Source organism: Hyla sarda, chromosome 11, assembly GCF_029499605.1.
Source record: "Hyla sarda isolate aHylSar1 chromosome 11, aHylSar1.hap1, whole genome shotgun sequence".
NCBI classification, from domain to species: Eukaryota; Metazoa; Chordata; class Amphibia; order Anura; family Hylidae; genus Hyla; species Hyla sarda.
Genome location: NC_079199.1, coordinates 64612075 through 64632123, shown reverse-complemented (window position 1 = coordinate 64632123; position 20049 = coordinate 64612075). Strand labels below are relative to the sequence as shown.

Genomic DNA, 20049 nt, shown 5'->3' with positions numbered 1-20049 from the left:
TATAGGAATTTTTTTTTTGGACCCATAGGAACCTAACCTACGTTCTTAGGAAAGCAATACACTGTTAGAAAGCAGTATAAAGATACAGCATACACTCTGCATACAACAGCACACAGTACTACCACACTATGGCTCCAAGAGAATGAGCCAAAGGAACAGGGGAGTTAAAATACGTGCAAAATTGTGCAAAAATTTAAGCCACGCCCATTTTCGGGTCATGGCCCAACTACCTAGGTAATCTAAGGATTATAATCTCCCCCCATTTTAAATCCCTATGCTCCAGCAAAATACTTACATAAAAAAAAAATACTCCTCAACTTTAATCCTCCTAAGTCAGCGAAGAACGCTGCAAGATTTTTGCTTCCGGGTTACCGGAAGACGCGCGGCACCACCCTCTGACACAAGAGGGGGAAAAAAAACTACAAGAAAATGGCGCCCGCTGCCCGGGACCGCGATCAGCCAGCAACCCCTAGAAACTTGGAAGTAGGGCTACAACACATTGGCTGGCCACAACAAAATGGCGCCTAGCACCGGAGAAGCCACACAGCCAAGCAGCGCCCAGGACCCGGTAAGCAGCGCACCTACTGTATAAAAAATAAAGTTTGAGTAAAGAAGAAACGGGGAGCTACTGGAGTGACCGTACTCACATCAGGACAGAAAAAAACTCACTGTTTTGGTGTGAGCAGGGCGATTATATAGCCCTTAAGGGAGGTCCTTATGTTGTTTTTATCTTAATTCATTAAAAAATCCCAGGTCCTATTGGCTCACAGGGGCGTAGACACCCCATATTGTGCTGCTGAGGGACGCTAGGGAATGCTTTGCAAGATGAAGTGTGGCCTATAATTTGTATAATTATCCTGTTGTATAATTATCCTGTTTTGCAGGACACACTACCTGTGAAGGTGGTGTGGTGAGCTAATTTAAATATTTTTTTACCCAGAAGCCCGCGGAGTGCTAAATGGCCTAACTTGAATCTCCGTTACACCTGAAGAGGTGTCCTCTCCCTGAGGAAAGTACTGACCCCGTTTAAAGCCACAGGCCTCTCACCACAGCCAAGCCAGATCACCCTGCTCTGTACTGATGAGGAGCAAACACCTGTCTGTGACAAGTGGTAATCTGAAGATCTCCCAGCATTGTGGTAGAAATTTTGCGCAGTACGATTGCAGTACTTTTCGTTCTTATTAGATCCGCAATTCTTGAGAGCATACCACCTGAAGATCATCTCCTGCCTGCCTCGGAACATCTGAAGAAGGAGAGGATCTTGAAGACTGCAGCTCCGGAAGAAGCCAACAAAGAACTTGGAAGAAGGGAATTGGCGGCGAATTCCGGAACTTCGGCGAAGACAAAGGCGGCGCAGAATCATTTCCAAGAAACTTGCTGCCTCCGGAGAAGGATTTGCATAGCTCCTTCCACCTGGGAAAGAAGACTTTGCAAAGCCTCTCCACAAGCAAGAAAGCGGAAAAGAGCCTGCTGGAAGAAGCCATGGCCTCAACCAGCAAGTCCACCCAGGAGGCTGCAGGGCAGGAGAGGCCCAGCCCCAACCACAGCAAGCTTCAACCTCCACCACAGCAAGGCAGAAGGGTGGCAGAATCCCCAACCTTGAAGCTGGAGCCCTGGATGAGGCAAACTGTTGCCTTGAAGCTGAAGCCTGTGGACGGAAGGGTGCCGGATATGTCCCACGACGTGTTCTGCAAGAAGATGCTGGCGGATCAAGGCTTCTCCATGGCTGATACCCCTGGAATAGCAACATTCATGTCCGGAATCTTCTCTATCACCTTTGCCACCATTGGGACCTGTAGAAGATACTGGGAGGCGGTGAAAGCAGCGAGTCACGAATATCCTTTCTCTCGCTTTGTGGGCAACTGCCCTATTCAAAGAGAGGAGAGGCAGGTGACGGTCTCAATGTGGAACCCACACACCCCAGGCAAGGACATCTCAACCTTCCTGAAGCGCTTCTCCACCGTGGTGAGGGAGCCCACCCGCATCCTGAACTCCCTCGGATACTGGACCTGCAAGTGGTCTGTGGTCGTCAGACTGAACAGGAATCTTGCTTCTCCAGATGGACTACAGCACCTGCCACCCGACATTCTCCTTGGGCAACTCCACAGGACTTATCTTCTACCCGGACATGCCGCAGACCTGCAGGAGATGTGGCAAGATGGACCACGAGGGCAGGCACTGTAAGGAGGATTGCCTGCAGGTTTTGCAGTGTGACAGGTCACACGACCAAGGATTGCCCCAGGAGCAAGACCTGCAACCTCTGCGGATTGGCGGCCCACAGCTACAAGGACTGCCCCCAGAGGGAGAGAACATGGGCATCTGTGGCAGCGAGAGCACCGAAGCCAGCCCTAGCTCCGGAGCCAGCAGCACGGATGGCCAAGCCGACCAAGGAGGGTAAGAAGGCGAAAGCCACCGCCCCTCCCGCCCCACCCCTACCCCGTCCTCCCCTGCCCGGCCCTCCCCTGCCCTGCCTCACCCAGCCTCCTTTCTCTCCTGGCCCAGCAGCACCTAACCCCCCTCCAGCTGCTGGTGCCCGCTCTTCGGAGGTTTTTCTTGTGCTTCCTCCCCCAGGTACCATACAGAGGAAGAGGAAAGGAAGGGACAATGCATCAGATGAGTCCCACAAGAGATAGATCATCGAGACCTGTGAGACCCCTCAAGCTTCAGATATAGAGAAGATGGAGCAGGTCTGCGAGAGCCTTCAAGCTTCAGATGGAGAGGAGGAGATGGAGCAGGCCCAAGCGGAGCAGGTCCAAGCTCAGTCTATGGAGGAGCTGCTGCAGGACCCAGAGGTCAAAGAAATCCTAGATGCACCGGCCAACCCGGTCTACGACGAGTTCTTGGAAGGGCGCTATGAGAAGCCACAGGAGCTGACAGGCGCCAGAGAAGAGGACCCGCCCGACCGGAGTGGTAACTAGTATCTGAACTAACCTCTCTTTTTATTCCTATGGCTGATCTCAACATCTTCTGCATTAATGTGAGGAGTATTAGAGCTAGGTTTAGATTTCAGACTGTCCTTAGATTCTCAGAGGTGTGATGTTTACATGCTGCAGGAATGTGCTTTGTCTGCTTCTAGGTCTTACAACCATCTGGCAAGCCGGTGGTCTCACGGCCCTTCCTACTGGTCTGGTGGGGGTGACAGTAGGTCTGCAGGGGTGGCCATCCTGATCAGGGGAGGTAACTTTGCACTTGATTCTGTCTGTGAGCTCGTCTGTGGCAGACTTCTCATCGCAGACGGTTCCTGGGCGGGTGAGCCCGTGCGGCTCATCAACGTGTATGCTTCCCCTGAGAATAATGTCCGACTGGAGGTTCTCCAGGCCCTGCGGGCTCAGCTCACCACCACTAGGGCAGTAATGTTGGGTGGTGACTTCAACCGCCCGATTGAGATGGACGGGCGCAGTTCTGGCACATCCACCAACCTGGATGTGACGTCTAAGCTGCTGATTGAGATGGTGACAGAGGCATCCTTGCAGGACGTTGTTGGGTCCGTCGGGAACGGCTCCGTAAACTATACGTGGAGCCAACCAGATGGCTCGCTCCGTTCTCGGATAGACTTCATCTTCACTTCTAGAGCAGTCAGAAAGGTGTCGTACTCTATGGTACCCTGCTTCTTCTCTGACCACAGGGCCATTCGATTTTGGGGGACTCTGGGCCATGGATTCCCACCTGGCCCAGGCTCCTGGAAGTTGAATTGTGCCCTGTTGGAGCAGAGGGAGGTCATGGAGGAACTTAGGGATGCGTACCTTGTATGGCGTAATGACAAATGTCTGTTTAACTGCATCAGCGATTGGTGGGAATATGTTAAAGTCGAGTTCCGTTGTTTCTTTCAGGCAAAAGGCAGACAACAGGCGTGTGCGAAGAAGTGGGACTTCAGGAAACTGCAGCGCGAGCTGCGGTCCCTGCAGGACCTGCTCCAGTGTGGCTGGGACGTCAGGGAGGAGCTGGAGGAGACCAAAAAGAGCCTGAAAAGGCACTTTGAGGAGGAATCCAAGCGAGTCGTCTTTCGTTCCAAGGTGGAGAACCTGGAGAAGGGTGAGAAGTGTAACTCTTTCTTTTTTTAGGCAGCTCCATGCTGGCCACACGCCCCTGACTGAGCTACGAGATGAGACCAGACACATGAGGAGGGGCAAGGAGGAGGTGGTGGGGGTCGTCTCCGACTTCTACAGCAACCTCTACGCCCCCAAGTCATCCGACCCCGAAGCCGCCGAGAGGTTCCTGTCAGGTATCACTACGTTGTTGATCCCACAGGTGCGGCGGCTATGGACGATTCATTGACGGTGGGGGAGCTGATCTCTGCCGCTAAATCCTTTAAGACCGGCAGGACCCCGAGCTCTATGTAGCGCTGGGTGACCTGATCTGTGCAGACCTGTTGGAGGTGTACGAGGAGATGGTTGTGGGGGGCAGAATGCCTCAGTCGTTGAGGGAAGGGATGATCACGATCTTGTATAAGCGGAAGGGGGAGAGATGTGACCTGAAAAATTGGCGTCACATCTCTCTCCTGAACGTGGACTACAAGATCCTCACCAAGGTGCTGGCCAATAGGCTGAAATCTGTCATCGGGCAGATCGTCCATCCGGACCAGACCTGCGGCGTTCCTGGTCGCAGGATTGCTGACAGCCTTGCCCTTGTGAGAGACACGGTCCATTACATCCAGGACCGTCGTGGCCACGCCGCCCTGGTCAGTTTGGATCAGGTGAAGGCGTTTGACCGTGTCTCCCACGCATTCATGGGCATGGCTTTGCGCAGGCTAGGTCTGGGGAAGATGTTTTGCTCTTTTGTTAACGTCATGTATTTTGATATTTACAGCACGGTGTTGGTGAACAGCTGGAAGACTAACCCCTTTTCCATCCTTTCAGGGTTTAGACAAGGCTGCCCTCTTTCACCTCTTCTTTTTGTTTGTGTTATAGAGCTCTTCGCTGAGGCTATCCGGCAGAATGGAGAGATCAGAGGGATCACCGCACCAGGACCAGATCGCTACAAGGTCAAGTGCTCACTCTACATGGATGTGACCGTCTTCTGCGCTGACCAGCGTTCGGTGACTGCACTCATCTAGACCTGCGAGGACTTCGGCGGCAAAAGTCAACTGCGGGAAGTCGGAAGCCATGCTCTTCGGGGAATGGCACCTGGCTTCTTCCACCCCCTTCCCCATTACTGTTAGGCCGGACTTCATTCAAATTCTTGGAGTCTGGTTCGGGAAGGAAGGAGCGGCCCTTAAGTCTTGGCAAGACCGACTAGGAAAGATGAACTCTAAAATCAGACTGTGGAGCTCCAGAAAGCTCTCTATTGAAGGCAAGGCACTTGTCCTGCGGAGTGAAGTTTTGCCTGTGCTCCAGTATACCGCACAGGCCTGGCCTCCCCATACCACCGTTTGCAAGGCCATCACCCGGACAGTGTTTCGCTTCATCTGGGGCAAAATGGACAGAGTCAAGAGGACTGTGATGTACAAGGAGCCCCGCAAGGGTGGGAAGGGAATACCCGATATCCCCACTCTGCTGAGGGCCTCCTTTGCATGTGTCAGCGTGCAGCAGACTCTTGTTGAAAAGACTGGCTCAGCGGGAAGGTCCATGTCTCGCTTGTTTCTCATGCCCCTCTGGAGACAGCTTGGCTGGGACAGCTCCATCCCTTACAACTGGAACGCTCCCTGGTTCTATGGGGATGTTGTCCGGTTTGTGAGGGAGCACCAGTCGGAAGGACTGAAACCTGACCTATGGAAGCCGAAAACAATCTACAAGCTCATCCGAGCTAAGGACTTGACTGAGCTGGTTCCGGGACTCCCAGCAGCCACTGCAGAGACAGTTTGGACTAATGTGGCCTCAAAGCAGCTTACCAATGGACACAAGGACTTGTTGTGGATGGCCGTCAAGGGAGGACTCTCTCTCAGGTCGTTCATGCATGCCCGCAACCTGTGCACAACCCAGTACTGCCCCCGATGCCCCTATGTGGAGGAAACATCATTGCACGTGTTATGGCAGTGCCCCTTTGCACAGGGTCTGTTGGACGCCCTGGAACATGAACTCAGAGACTCTGTACCCAGGAACTGCCTATCGTACCATTCTGTGCTTTACGGTCTGTTCCCTGGGACCCACAACGTGGAAGCCATCCAGGAGGCCTGGCGCCTTATGAACTGTTTTAAGGACACAGTGTGGCTTGCGAGGAATCGCCTCGTGATCAAAAGGGAGAACATGTCCGTCCAGGGCTGCCGCAGGTTCATCAACAGCCTGCTTAGAGACTATTCCATCTTAGACAGGCCGGCCGTCGATGAGGAGGAGTGAAGACCCCTCTCCTTCTCCCATGTCTCCTTGAAGATACAGCCCAGCAGTTTGGCCCTGTGATCCGCCCCCCCACCCCCACATAGTCGCCCATACCCCCCATGCCCCCGCCCCGATCAAAGATTGTATTGTTTTGTCATTCGATCTCTTGTGCTTTTCTATTACAGGATTGAGTGGAGTGTTAGAGTAGCATGGTGTGCGATGTATAGCTTAGGGAACCTTTGCTGTGTATTGTACTGTCATGCTTTGTGTGATTGTAATTTATTGCATGACTTGTAATGACTGAATGGACAATAAAGCTCTTTCAATAAACCCGAAACAGCTGTCTGCAGATGGGTCCTCTTTCCTTCTGTAGAGAGTTCTGGCTTGGCATAAATCTCAATCAGTTCTGAGACTTCTTAAATGGAGCCTGAGCTGTTTTGCAGGACACACTACTGTGAAGGTGGTGTGGTGAGCTAATTTAAATATAATTATCCTGAAAGCCAAATGGTGCTCCTCTCCTATTGGGTCCCAACATGTGACCATGCAACCAATTATGTACTCCATAACATGGGACAAGCAGCATAATAAGATTAGGGTGCATTTAATTCGTTTCAAAAGCAATTTAAAAAAAAAAAAAAAAAAAAAAAAAAAAAAAAAGGATCCCACAAATTATGCATATGTGGGGAAAAAAATGAATTTCAATATTTTACACTAACCTATGCTAATAATATCAACACAAAAGGGCCTAAAAGAATGCACTACTAACCCAAGTGAATACATTTGGGGGTGCAGTTTTAAAAAAAAAAAAAAAAAAAAAAAAGTCACTTTTGGGTGTGCGGTATGGTTCTGCCAGCTTCAATGCCTTGCAGGCATGGAGTGGGACCTATATTTTTTTTTATAATGATGTCCTGAAATCCAAATAGCGATCCTCTCCTTTTGGGTCCCACCATGTAGCAATGTAACCTAATATGGCTTAAGTGGTATTTCCAAACACTGGACGAGCAGCTCAATAAAATATGGGGCGCATTTCTTCCTTTTCAGACAGGACAAAAAATATGTTCCTCAAATTATGCATTTGTGGGGGGGGGGCTACACAAAAAGGACTCAAGGTAATCACTTTTGGTCTAGATTAGAGAAGAGCGAACTTACAGTGATTCGATTTGTCACAAACTTCTCGGCTCGGCAGTTGCTGACTTTAGCTTGCATAAATGAGTTCAGCTTTCAGGTGCTCCAGTGGGCTGGAAAAGGTGGATACAGTCATAGGAGACTCTCTCATCAGCATGCTGTCTGGGCATGCTGGGATTTGTAGCTTTGCAACAGCTTGAGGACCAGTTTGGAGATCACTTTGCAGTGTTCTCTAAAACTGTAGCCCTCCAGATGTTGCAAAACCGCAAATCCCAGCATGCCTAAACAGGCATGTTCGGAGTTGTTGTGTACCTCCAGCTATTGCATAACTACATCTCCCAGCATGTCCTTCGGCAATCAGTACATGCTGGGAGTTGTAGTTTTGCAACAGCTGGAGGCACACTGGTTGGAAAATAATGAGTCTGGTTGGAAAACCTTCAGTTAGATTCTGTTACCTGTGTGTCTCCAGCTGTTGCAAAAGTACAACTCCCAGCATGCACGGTCTGTCCGTACATGCTGGGAGTTGTAGTTTTGAAACAGCTGGAGGGTACATTCACATAGGCAGGTTTACAGCAAGTTTCCCGCTTCAAGTTTGGGCTGCGGCAAAATGTTTCGCCCCAGTGCACACTCCTAGCGGGAAACTCACCGTAACACGCCAGTGCGAATGTACCCTAAAAACCCTACACTAACCCATAAGAGTAAAACACTACATATACACCCCTTACACTGCCTCCCCCCCCCCCCCCCCCCGCCAATAAAAATGAAAAACATTGTATGGCAGTGTTTCCAGAACGGAGCCTCCAGCTGTTGCAAAACAACTCCTCCCAGCATTTCCGGACAGCCACTGACTGTCCAGGCATGCTGGGAGTTTAGCAACAGCTGGAGGCACCCTGTTTGGGAATCACTGGCGTAGAATACCCCTATGCAATCCCTAATTTAGTCCTCAAATGCGCATGGAGCTCTCACTTCGGAGCCCTGTCTTATTTCAAGGAAACAGTTTAGGGCCACATATGGGGAATTTCCGTACTCTGAAGAAATTGCAATACACATTTTGGGGGGGGGGGGGGGGGGCTTTTTTTTGTAAACGCACATGGCCCCTGACTTCCATTCCAAACAATTTTTTTCCCAAAAGCTCAATGGTGCTCCTTCTCATCTGAGCATTGTAGTGTGCCAGCAGAGCACTTGACGTCCACACATGGGGTATTTCCATTAGGGAGACAGATATCGTTTTTTTTTTTTTAGGGCAGATAGCCGATAACTTATACCGATATTCCGGTATAAGTTATCGGCTATTTATCCCCCCACGACACCGCTACAGATCATTGATTTAAAGCGGGCGCTTTAAATCAATGCACGGCAGTGGCTTTTGCGGTGCCATAGGCCGCCGCCACCACCACCCGCTTCTCTCCCCCTACCTGTCAGGGTGGTCCAGGCCATCCTTCCTTCCTGTAGCGTCCGGCAGCATTCCCGGGTGGAGGGTGAACCGGTCCAGGCAGTCCTTCTAACGCCTAGTAACGCAGCATAGGCACCAGTGCGCAGCGACGCACACGGCGTCTATGCAGGGCACTAGGCCAGAGCCTGCCCGGAGTGGAGAAGATGACCCCCGGAGAAGGACAGCCCGGATCGGTTCACCCTCCACCCAAAATGCCGCCGGACACTACTGGAAGGATGGATGGCCCAGACCACCACCATTACGGTTAAGTTAACTTTTTTTTTTTTTATTGATTCGGAGGGTGGGTGGGGGGGCCTGACCGGTATAGCGGTATGGGCAAAAATCCAGCACTATGGTTGGGGGGTGCGATGCGGTGGGTCGGGGGGGCGGTCGCGGTGCGGTGGGTCGGCGATCGCGGTGCAGTTGGGGCGGCGGGGCATTATCTGCTTATCGGCAAGGTAATTGCCGATACCGATAATGCCCAAAATCGTGATTATCGGCCATACCGATAATCGGTCGATCTCTAATTTCCATACTCAGAAGAAATGGGGTTACAAATTTTGGGGGGCATTTTGTCCTATTACACCTTGAAATTTTTTTTTAATTTGGAGGGAAAACTAGCATTTTTGTGAAAAAAAAAATTATCATTTACACATTCAACTTTAACGAAAAGTCATCAAACACCTGTGGGGTGTTAAGGCTCACTGGACCTCTTGTTACACCTTGAGGGGTGTAGTTTCCAAAATAGGGGCTTCCTAAATGTGACATGCCCCTCAAAAACCATTTCAGAAAAACTCACTCCAAAATCCTTCCCTTCTGAGCCCGCCGAACACTTGACATACACATGAGGCATTTTCTTACTCGAGAGAAATTGGGTTACACATTTTAAGATTTCTCTCCTTTTACCCCTTGTAAAAATTTTATATCAGGGTCTACAAGAACATGCCAGTGTAAAAAATGAAGATTTTTAATTTTCTCCTTCAATTTGCTGCTATGTGAAACACGTAAAGGGTTAACAAACCTTTTGAATACTTTGAGCGGTGCAGTTTTTATAATGGGGTATTTCTAATATGAAGGCTAGAGATGAGCGAACTTACAGTAAATTCGATTCGTCACAAACTTCTCGGCTCTGCAGTTGATGACTTTTCCTACATAAATTAGTTCAGCTTTCAGGTGCTCCGGTGGGCTGGAAAAGGTGGATACAGTCCTAGGAGACTCTTTCCTAGGAATGTATACACCTTTTCCAGCCGCCGGAGCACCTGAAGGCTGAACTAATTTACGCAGGATAATGAAGGCCCTTCAAATCCACTTCAAAACCGAACTGGTCCCTGAAAAATTGATGCTGTACTTTGAAGCCCTATGATGTCTTCCAAAAGTAAAAACATGTCAACTTTATGATGGAAACATAAAGTAGACATTGTATATGTGAATCAATATATAATTTGGAATATTCATTTTCCTTATAAGCAGAGAGCTTCAAAGTAAAAAAAAAATGCAACATTTTCAATTTTTTCATCAAATTTTGGAATTTTTTCACCAAGAAATGATGCAAGTATCGACAAAATGTTACCACTAATCTAAAGTAGAATATGTAACGGGAAAAAAATAAAAATAAAATCTCTGAATCAGAATGAAAAGGTAAAAGCATCCCAGAGTTATTAATGTTTAAAGTGAGTGGTCAGATGTGCAAAAAAATGGCTGGGTCCTTAACATGTTAAGGACCCAGGGCGTACCTGTACATCCCGAGTCGACTCCCAATCTATAACGCGGGGCGGGCCCGGCCCGGGACCCGTAGCTAATAGCGCGCGGCATTGATTGCGGTGCCGCACGCTATTAACCCTTTAGACACGGCGTTCAAAGTTGAACGCCGCGTCTAAAATGAAAGTGAAACCATGCCGGTTAGCTCAGGGAGCTGTTCGGGTAGCCGCGGCTAAATCGCAGCATCCCAAACAGCTTACATGACAGCTGGAGGATCCCTACCTGCCTCCTTGCTGTCCGATCGCCAAATGACTGCTCAGTGCCTGAGATCCCGGCATGAGCAGTCAAGCGGCAGAATCATCGATCATTGGTTTCTTATGAGAAACCAGTGATCAATGTAAAAGATCAGTGTGTGCAGTGTTATAGGTCCCTATGGGAGCTATAACACTGCAAAAAAAAGTGAAGAGTTTGAATCACCCCCTTTTTCCATTAAAAAAAAAGCGTAAATAAAAATACACATGTGGTATCGCTGCGTGCTGAAATGTCCAAATTATAAAAATATATTGTTAATTAAACCGCACGGTTAATGGCGTACGCACAAAAAAAAATTCCAAAGTCCAAAATAGGACTTTTTAATCATATAAAAAGTGACCAAAAATGCACTATCAATGCAAAAAATGGTACCGCTAAAAACTTCAGATCACGGTGCAAAAAATCAAGTCAGAAGACGACAATTTTAAACGTATAAATTTTCCGGCATGTAGTTTCGAACTTTTCCAGAAGTACGACAAAATCAAACCTACATAAGTAGGGTATCATTTTAACCGTATGGACCTACAGAATAAAGGGGTGTCATTTTTACCAAAAAATGTACTATGTAGAAACGGAAGCCCCCAAGAGTTACAAAATGGCGTTTTTTTCTTAACTTTTGTCAGTCATTTTACCCAAAAATCTACGGCGAAACGGAAAAAAAAAAAAAAAAAATCAATGACGTCATTACAAAACTAGAATTGCTGGTGCAAAAAATAAGCCATCATATGGATTTTTAGGTGAAAAATTGAAAGACAGACAGTGTGTACACAGCATGAAACCAGAGAGAAAATGTTTACAGAGCAGGACTGCCAGGCTCACCCGAGAGCAGTGATTCAGCAGAGTGAGGGAGGGGGAAGGAGTCCGCACATTGCAGGCCAGAGAAGGACACGCCCCGTCCCTTTGAGACAACTGAAAAGACAGTGAGCAAGTTTAATATGCTATTTTTTGTGAAATATGGGGGGGGGGGGGTAGAGAAAATTTTTACATGTACATGATCAGGTAGAGGTACTGAGTAACAGGTTTTGTGGGATCTGAAAGGTACTCTTTAAGGGGTTACAAGAAAGGGGAAATATAAAAAAAAAGAAAGAACCTATACTTCCTACTGGGTTCACTTCTGACTAGTTCAACAACTGCAGTGGCAGTTTTCCAAAAATGCCTGAAAAACCTGTGTGGGAACCTAGTCTAAAGGGGTTATTCTGGATTAGAAAAATGATCAGATCTCTTCCAAAAAACAGCACCACACTTGTCCTAAAGTTGCGTGGTATTGCAGCTCAATTCCAATTATATAAAGACAACACACTTTAACTACCAAGTAATTTTATTATTTTTGTCTAAAATGTTAAATTTAGGGTTTAGTGAATCTAGCCAAAAAGGGTCTTTGAAAAATGTTGCACAATGCAGCTATCCCGACTGGTGGAGCTTGACTATGCAAAGATTGTTAGGGGTACAATAGCATAAAACCAGTCACCATTTTACCTCTGCTGGTCAGCACAAAAATTTTTTTTTTTTTTTTTTTTTTTACAGAAAAAAAGTTTAAAGTTTAACATTAACATTTTCCATTTTAATCTAAAACATTGTCCCCTATAGCATAAACAAAACACAATCCACTATATTACAAAACAAAAACGCCCTCTAGTGCCCACTGGACCACGCTTCACAGGCTTTTATTTTCCCGCTTGCTGAGCCTGCCGACGAAGGAGGACATAAATCTTCTCTTTGATCCAATCTTTGTTGTAGGGCTGATAAGTCTGAGTGTCTGCCCGATACCTGCAGAAGAACATCACAGCAGTATTTTATTAAAACGTTATGATTTGTATAAATAAATGTACCTTTAGGTAAATGGTGGTTTTATCAGTGCATGTATATAGCTGGGGGGGGGGGGGAGCCACTATACACAAGAAAAACAAAAGATAAATATTATGTACCATTTGCTATGATTGGGTGTGCATCATTTTCTTGCTTTTTATCTCAAATTATGCAACTTTATATAAGACATAACATTTAAAAAGCTCCCAAGAGGAATTCTATAACAAAAAAGTTGGGACGTCCCAATACTGGTATCTGTATCGGGACGGATACTGGACATTTGCACAAGTACATGTACACGTGTCCGATACCTAAACATATCTGCCGGGTAAACATGTGGTATCGCCGCCTGCGTAAATGTCCGGACTATTAAGATATAAACTTTAAACTGCGCGGTAAATTGCGTAAATGTAAAAAAAAAAAAAAAAATAAAAATTGTTTATTTTGGTCACTTCATACATATACCACAGAATAATTAACTTCATAAGGACTTAAATGGGCACCCTCAAACCTAAATGTTTGCTATTGCACTCCTTATGGTAACATATGTCTAATACTTTGTTTAAAAAAAAATAATTAAGCTTTCTACATTTTATTTGTGCTTAAAGCTCAAGAGCACATTACGTCCTGCGCCGGCTCCCGCGATATGAAGCGTCACATCACGTCGGTCCCGGCGCTCATCAACGGCCGGGACCCGCAGCTAATACCACACATCGCCGATCGCGGCAATGTGCGGTATTAACCCTTTAGAAGCAGTGTTCATAATTGCTCGCCGCTTCTAAAACGAAAGTATCCCGGCTAGTCAGGCTGTTCGGGACCGCCGCGGTGGAATCGCGGCGTCCCGAACAGCTTACAGGACACCGGGAGGGCCCTTACTAGGGATCGACCGATATCGTTTTTTAGGGCCGATACCAATAATCAGTGGAGGTTAGGGCCGATAGCCGATAACTTATACCGGAATATCGGTATATTTATCTCCCCGCAACACAACGCTGCAGATCAATGATTTAAAGCTGGCGCTTTAAATCACTGCAGTGGCTTTTGCGGTGCCATAGGCCGCCGCCACCCGCTTCTCTCCCTGTCAGGGTGGTCCGGGCCATCCATCGTTCCTGTAGTGTCCGGGGGCGTTCCAGGTGAAGGGTGAACCGGTCCGGGCTGTCCTTCTCCGGCGGTCATCTTCTCCACTCCAGGCAGGCTCCGGCCTAGTACACTGCATAGAAGCCACTGCGCAGCGACGCACCTGACGTCACAGCGTAGCGCCGTCTATGCAGCTACTAGGCCGGAGCCTGCCCGGAGTGGAGAAGATGACCGCCGGAGAAGAAGGACAGCAAGGACCGGTTCACCCTTCACCTGGAACGCCCCCGGACACTACAGGAACGAGGGATGGCCCCGACCACCCCCATTACGGGTAAGTAAAATTTTTTTTATTGACTCGGAGGGTGGGGGAGGGGCCCGACCGGTATAGGCAAAAATCCATACCGGTATACCGCCCAGCACTACGGTGGGGGTTACGACGCAGTGCGGTGAGCGGGGCATTATCGGCAAGGTAATTGCCGATACCGATAATGCCCAAAATCGTGATTATCGGCCGATAATATCGGCCATACCGATAATCGGTCGATCCCTAGCCCTTACCTGCCTCCTCGGTGTCCGATCCACAAATGACTGCTCCGTGCCCGAGATCCAGGCAGGAGCAGTCAATCGCCGATACCACTGATCACAGGCGTGTTAATACATGCCAGTGATCAGCATAGGAGATCAGTGTGTGCAGTGTTATAGGTCCCATAGGGACCTATAACACTTCAAAAAAAAAAAAAAAAAAGTAAAAAAAATTAAGGGTTAATAAAGGTCATTTAACCCCTTCCCTAATAAAAGTTTGAATCCCCCCCCTTTTCCCATGAAAAAAAATAACAGGTTTATTTTTTATTTTATTTACACTATGTGATATCACTGCGTGCGTAAATGTCCGAACTATAAAAATATATCATTAATTAAACCACACGGTCAATGGCGTACGTGCAAAAAAATTCCAAAGTCCAAAAAAAAGTGTATTGGTCACTTTTTATACCATTAAAAAATGAATAAAAAGTGATCAAAACAAAAATGGTACCGTTAAACTACAGATTACGTCGCAAAAAATTTGCTCTCATACCGCCCTGTATGTGGGAAAAAAAAAAAAAAAAAAAAGTTATAGGGGTCAGAAGATTACATTTTTAAACTTTTGATTTTGTAGTACTTCTGGAAAAAAATCATACCTATATAACTACATGCAGGAAAATGTATAAGTAGGGTATCATTTTAACCGTATGGACCTACAGAATAATAAGGTGTCATTTTTTACCGAAATATGCACTGCGTAGAAACGGAAGCCCCCAAAAGTTACAAAATGGCGTTTTCTTAGATTGTCGCACAATAATTTTTCTGTTTCGCCGTGCATTTTTGGGTAAAATGACAAATGTCACTGGAAAGTAGAATTGGTGACGCAAAAAATAAGCCATAATATGGATTTTTAGGTGGAAAATTGATTGGGTTATGATTTTTAAAAGGTAAGGAGGAAAAAACGAAAGTGCAAAAACGGAAAAAACCCCAGTCCTTAAAGGGTTAAAGGGTTTTTCTGTTGCATTTTTGTTTATTTCTCCTCACCTTTTAAAAATCATAACGCTTTCAGTTCACCTACAGACCCCAAATGAAGGCTTGTTTTATGTGCTACCAATTTTACTTTGTAATGAGTGATTTTACAAAAAATAAATAAAAAAAAAAAAAAATTAAATGTGGGTCAAAATTGAAGGAAAAAAAAAAATAAATTGTAACTTTTGGGGTCTTCCGTTTCTACAAAGTGCACTTTTCGTTAAAAAATTACAAACATTTATTCTGTAGGTCCATACGATTAAAAGGATACCCAGCATATACAGGTTTGATTTTGTTTTACTACTGTTAACTTTTTGCATGAAAATTTGTATGTTTTAAAATGTCCTATTATGACCCCAATAACTATTTTTCCAGCTGGAATAGAGGATAAGTTATATATACCGTTGCAGATCTCCTTTAACCCCTTAAGGACTATTTAATTTTTACGTTTTCATTTTTTCCTCCTCGCCTTCTAAATATCATAACTTTTATATTTTCATCCACAGACTAGTATGGGGGCTCATTTTTTGCGCCATGATCTGTACTTTTTTTATACCACATTTGCATGTAAAAAAATACATTTTTTATAATTTTTTTTTAAATAAAATGTATTAAAAAAGTAGCAATTTTGGACTTTTTTTTGTTCACGCCGTTCACCGTACGGGATAATGAAATTTTTTTTTAATAGTTCGGACATTTAAGCACGCGGCGATACCAAATATGTCTATACAATTTTTTACGCTTTTTGGGGGTAAAAGGAAAAAACGGACGTTTTACTTTTTATTGGGGAGGGGATTTTTCTAATTTTTTTACTTTTACATTTTTGTACATTTTTTTTTTACACTTGAATAGTCCCCATAGGGGACTATTCATAGCAATACCATGATTGCTAATACTGATCTGTTGTATGTATATCTATGTATCTATGTTCTATGTATAAATCGCGCACTGCCGCAGATGCCGGGATCTGTATTGATCCCGGCACCTGAGGGGTTAATGGCAGACGCCCGCGAGATCGCGGGCGTCGATCATTGCCGGCGGGTCCCTGGCTGCGATCAGCAGCCGGGATCAGCCGCGCATGACACGGGCATCGCTCCGATGCCCGCGGTTATGCACAGGACGTAAATGCACATCCTAGTGCGTTAAGTACCACCGCACCAGGACGTACATTTACGTCCTGCGTCCTTAAGGGGTTAACCGAGGTTAAGTGCTATTTAGCAGATCCGGTTTACTTGATATCATGCCTAGTGGGATAGGTGTGTCCCTATGATGGTGCTGAGGGCAGCCATATAAATGTTTGATATAGTCTAAGGGGTCATATCACATAAGTGCACCATTTAGGAATAATTTCTTTCTAGAACAGGTCCCAACAACATTTGTTACATGTGCAGCGCATTGACGTTACTCAGATTATGGATAATCAGTGAACCGGGAGACTTTATCAAAGCATCTGAGCTGCACACTTGAAAGGTCAACAGTAATTCTATACCATACATAAAGTATAGAGACTGCAGTACTGCTGAGGAAGTCATATGATTGAACGCATGAGGTCTCAGGGTGACACCGGTAACATTTCCTCCAACTGTGGCTGCCATTGTCTATACCTTCCTCTGGTATTCCATTTATCTCTGGGTTTGATTATTTGTGGCATTTGTCCATCTATCTGTGGGTCTCTGTTTGGGTGCAATTTAGGAGTTACTTTAGTACCTTGGGTATATATTTATACATATTTGGTTTAAATTGATTGCATTTTATTCATGTATATACCTTTGTGTACTGATATTTTTTAGGCTCAGGCAGTAACTCCTTCACTACATTTCAGTTCTTGATAGCAGCCTGTATTCATTTCATCATCCATGGTGTACCTGTTATCCCGGAGGGTGATATAATTTCCCCTCGGTTATACTGTTATTGTTTGGAGCTTTTAGAATTTTTTTTATATCATTTGTAGCGATTGGATGTGCATTTTGGAGAACTATTCTTTGTTGTGTAATTTGAAATGGCATGCATATCTTTTGGCAGAAACTTGTCCCAGTTCGGTTTTCGTTATTATGTGTTAAGTCATGGTGAATGGTTAAATGATGTGGACACAGCAGTCAATTGAATGTTCTCAAACATTAAAAATATGTTCTTTGATGTCAGAGAAGATTAGCTCTATCTATAAATGGATATATAGCTATATCTATTTATCTAGCATCCCAAATGTCACTCAACAGCAGGTGTGCTACAGTCAAAAGTGACAGACAGTGGTTTAATTTTGTTATCAACCTAATAAATATGGAAGCTCAGCCAAGCCATCATATTTATGGGTGGGCTAAGGGAGAGTCTAAACTACTGTAAGCTCAGCCTTACAATGATAAATAATTGAAATGCTGGGCTACACACAAACACATAAAGGGCTATTCCTGTCTGCCCTATTCACCTGCCTCTGCTACAACGATTCCTCTGCACTGGCCTAAATGCGCAGTTGGACTCTACCAACACTTGCCTGAACTGTCAATCGGGTGCCAGTGACATCCAATACATATTGGCAGCACTCACCAGTACAGCAGAAAATCTTTATCCCCCTTAAGGACCCATGACGTACCGGTACGTCACGAGTCTGCTCCCGTTATATAACGCGGGGCCATGGCTCAGGGAGCTGTTCAGGATCGCCACGGCGAAATCGCGTTATCCCGAACAGCTTTAAAACACGAGGAGGGTCTCCTACCTTGCCTCCTGGTGTCCGATCGCCAAATGACTGCTCAGTGCCTGAGAACCAGGCATGAATCAGTTGTTTCTTTGAGAAACCACTGATCAATGTAAAAGTTCAGTGGGGGACATGTATCATTTCCAGTGTATAATAGAAGTTTCTTACCCCTCTGCCTGTTTTCTAAATTTGGCGCAGCTGCGTTAAATTTATCATTCTTGTGCAGCTAGTTTCTTGAATTGCTTTTACATTTAGAATTCTCCTCAGAGCATAAACTTACACCGCAGCTCTATTTAGTAGGAGCTTTGTCTGCAGCGTATCTGCACCTAAACAGTAAGTGTGTCCTCGTTATTAGTTTTAGAATTTTTTTCTCTTCATTATGTAGTTTTAATATCACAATAATACCACTTTTTTGCACCCAACTATAACACATCAATGATACCAATGTCCTTATTCTTCATTTAACATCTGTGACACCCCTGTGCAAATCACCTCAAATGTACATGGTGCACTCTACCTTCTGGGTCTTGTGCGCCCGCAGAGCACTTTGCGCCCACATGTGGTATCTCCGTACTCTGGCTAAATTGTGTCCCAAAAAATGTGTCCCCCCCCCCCATTTACCTCTTGTGAAAATGTTAAGTATGCGGCAACACCTGCATGTCAGTGTAAATAATTTTATTTTTATACACTAACATACTGGTGTAGACTCCAACTGTTCCTTTTCATAATGGGTAAAATGAGAAAAAGCCCCCCCAAAATCTGTAAGGCAATTTCTCCCGAGTACGGCGATACCCCATATGTGACCCTAAAATGTTGCCTTGAAATATGACAGGTCTCCAAAGTGAGAGACTGCCATGCGCATTTGAGGCCTAAATTAGGGTTTTGCACAGGGGTGGACATAGGGGTATTCTATGCCAGTGTTTCCCAAACAGGGTGCCTCCAGCTGTTGCAAAACTCCCAACATGCCTGGACAGTCAATTTTTTATCTAAAGCTGAGGAACGTGCTCTCGATTCACCCAAAGTGCACGAAAAAGTGCAAACGTGTTACACTAAAAAAAAACATGCACAAAGGATGCGGTCTATTGCAAGCCCTTCTCCGATAGGAGAGAGGCGCCCCCCCCCCAACAAACCTTACCCTTCGCCTCCGGACCAAAAGGTACCTGCGAGGTTCCAGGTTCGATGTCCCTTTTCGCCGAAGCTACTAAGGGACCACAAATGCTCCCGGCATCCCCCTTGGCGTTAGCCAAGGTATCTGCCCGCAGAGCCGATAACGGTAGGTACCCTGCCAAAGCAGGAGTACCTGGGGTGTTTGCAGGGAGGTGCGGAACCTAATGGCCACACACACCTCCCCTAGACCGCCAGGAGGAACACCCAGAAGGGCTACCGCATCCTGACAAATCCTGTGAACACACAACACGAAAAAAGTGACAGTGAGACAAAAGTGAATGTGTGCAGATCTACTGCCCGGACATTCGGCCGGATCTATAAAAATTTCTCTGATCCTAGCCAGAAGGCCGGGAATCAAGAGGAGAGTGCCACAAGGTGAAGAGATTATGGTCATGGTCAATGGCTGTCCGGCAATACTGGGAGTTGTTTTGCAACAGCTGGAGGCTCCATTTTGAAAACAGTGCCATACCAGACGTTCATATTTATTGGGGAGGGGGGCTGTGTAGCGGTATGTGTATAGTGTTTTTTTTACTTATTTTATTTAAGTGTAGTGTTTTTAGGGTGCAGTCACACGGGCGGGGGTTCACAGCGAGTTTGCTGCATCTCAATCTTGCAGCACTCCCTGTAAACCTCCGCCCATGTGAGTGTACCCTGTCCATTCACATGGGGGGACGGACGGACGGACATCCAGCTGTTGCAAAACTACAACTCAGAGCATGCCCTTTGGCAGTCCGTGCATGCTGAGGGTTGTAGTTATGCAACAGCTTAAGGCACACTGGTTGCAAAAACACTTGAAAGTTTTTTTACTTAACTTAGTGTTTCCAAACCAGTGTGCCTCCAGCTGTTGCACAACTTCAATTCCCAGCATGCATGGTCTGTCAGTGCATGCTGGGCGTTATAGTTTGGAGGCACAGCTGTAGGCACACGGGTTGGGAAAAAGT

The 20049-nt window shown here is 46.1% G+C and overlaps 1 protein-coding gene across 1 annotated transcript in view; it reads right to left on the bottom strand.

Moving 5' to 3' along the window:
• Positions 1–12118: 12118 nt before the first annotated feature.
• The window catches only part of ERH (ERH mRNA splicing and mitosis factor), a 52867-nt gene continuing 44936 nt past the window's right edge, over positions 12119–20049 (bottom strand). The window contains exon 4 of the mRNA XM_056546334.1: positions 12119–12585. Within this exon, the coding sequence (XP_056402309.1) occupies positions 12483–12585 (103 nt within the window). The 3' untranslated portion in view covers positions 12119–12482. The remainder of the gene's footprint in view (positions 12586–20049) is intronic.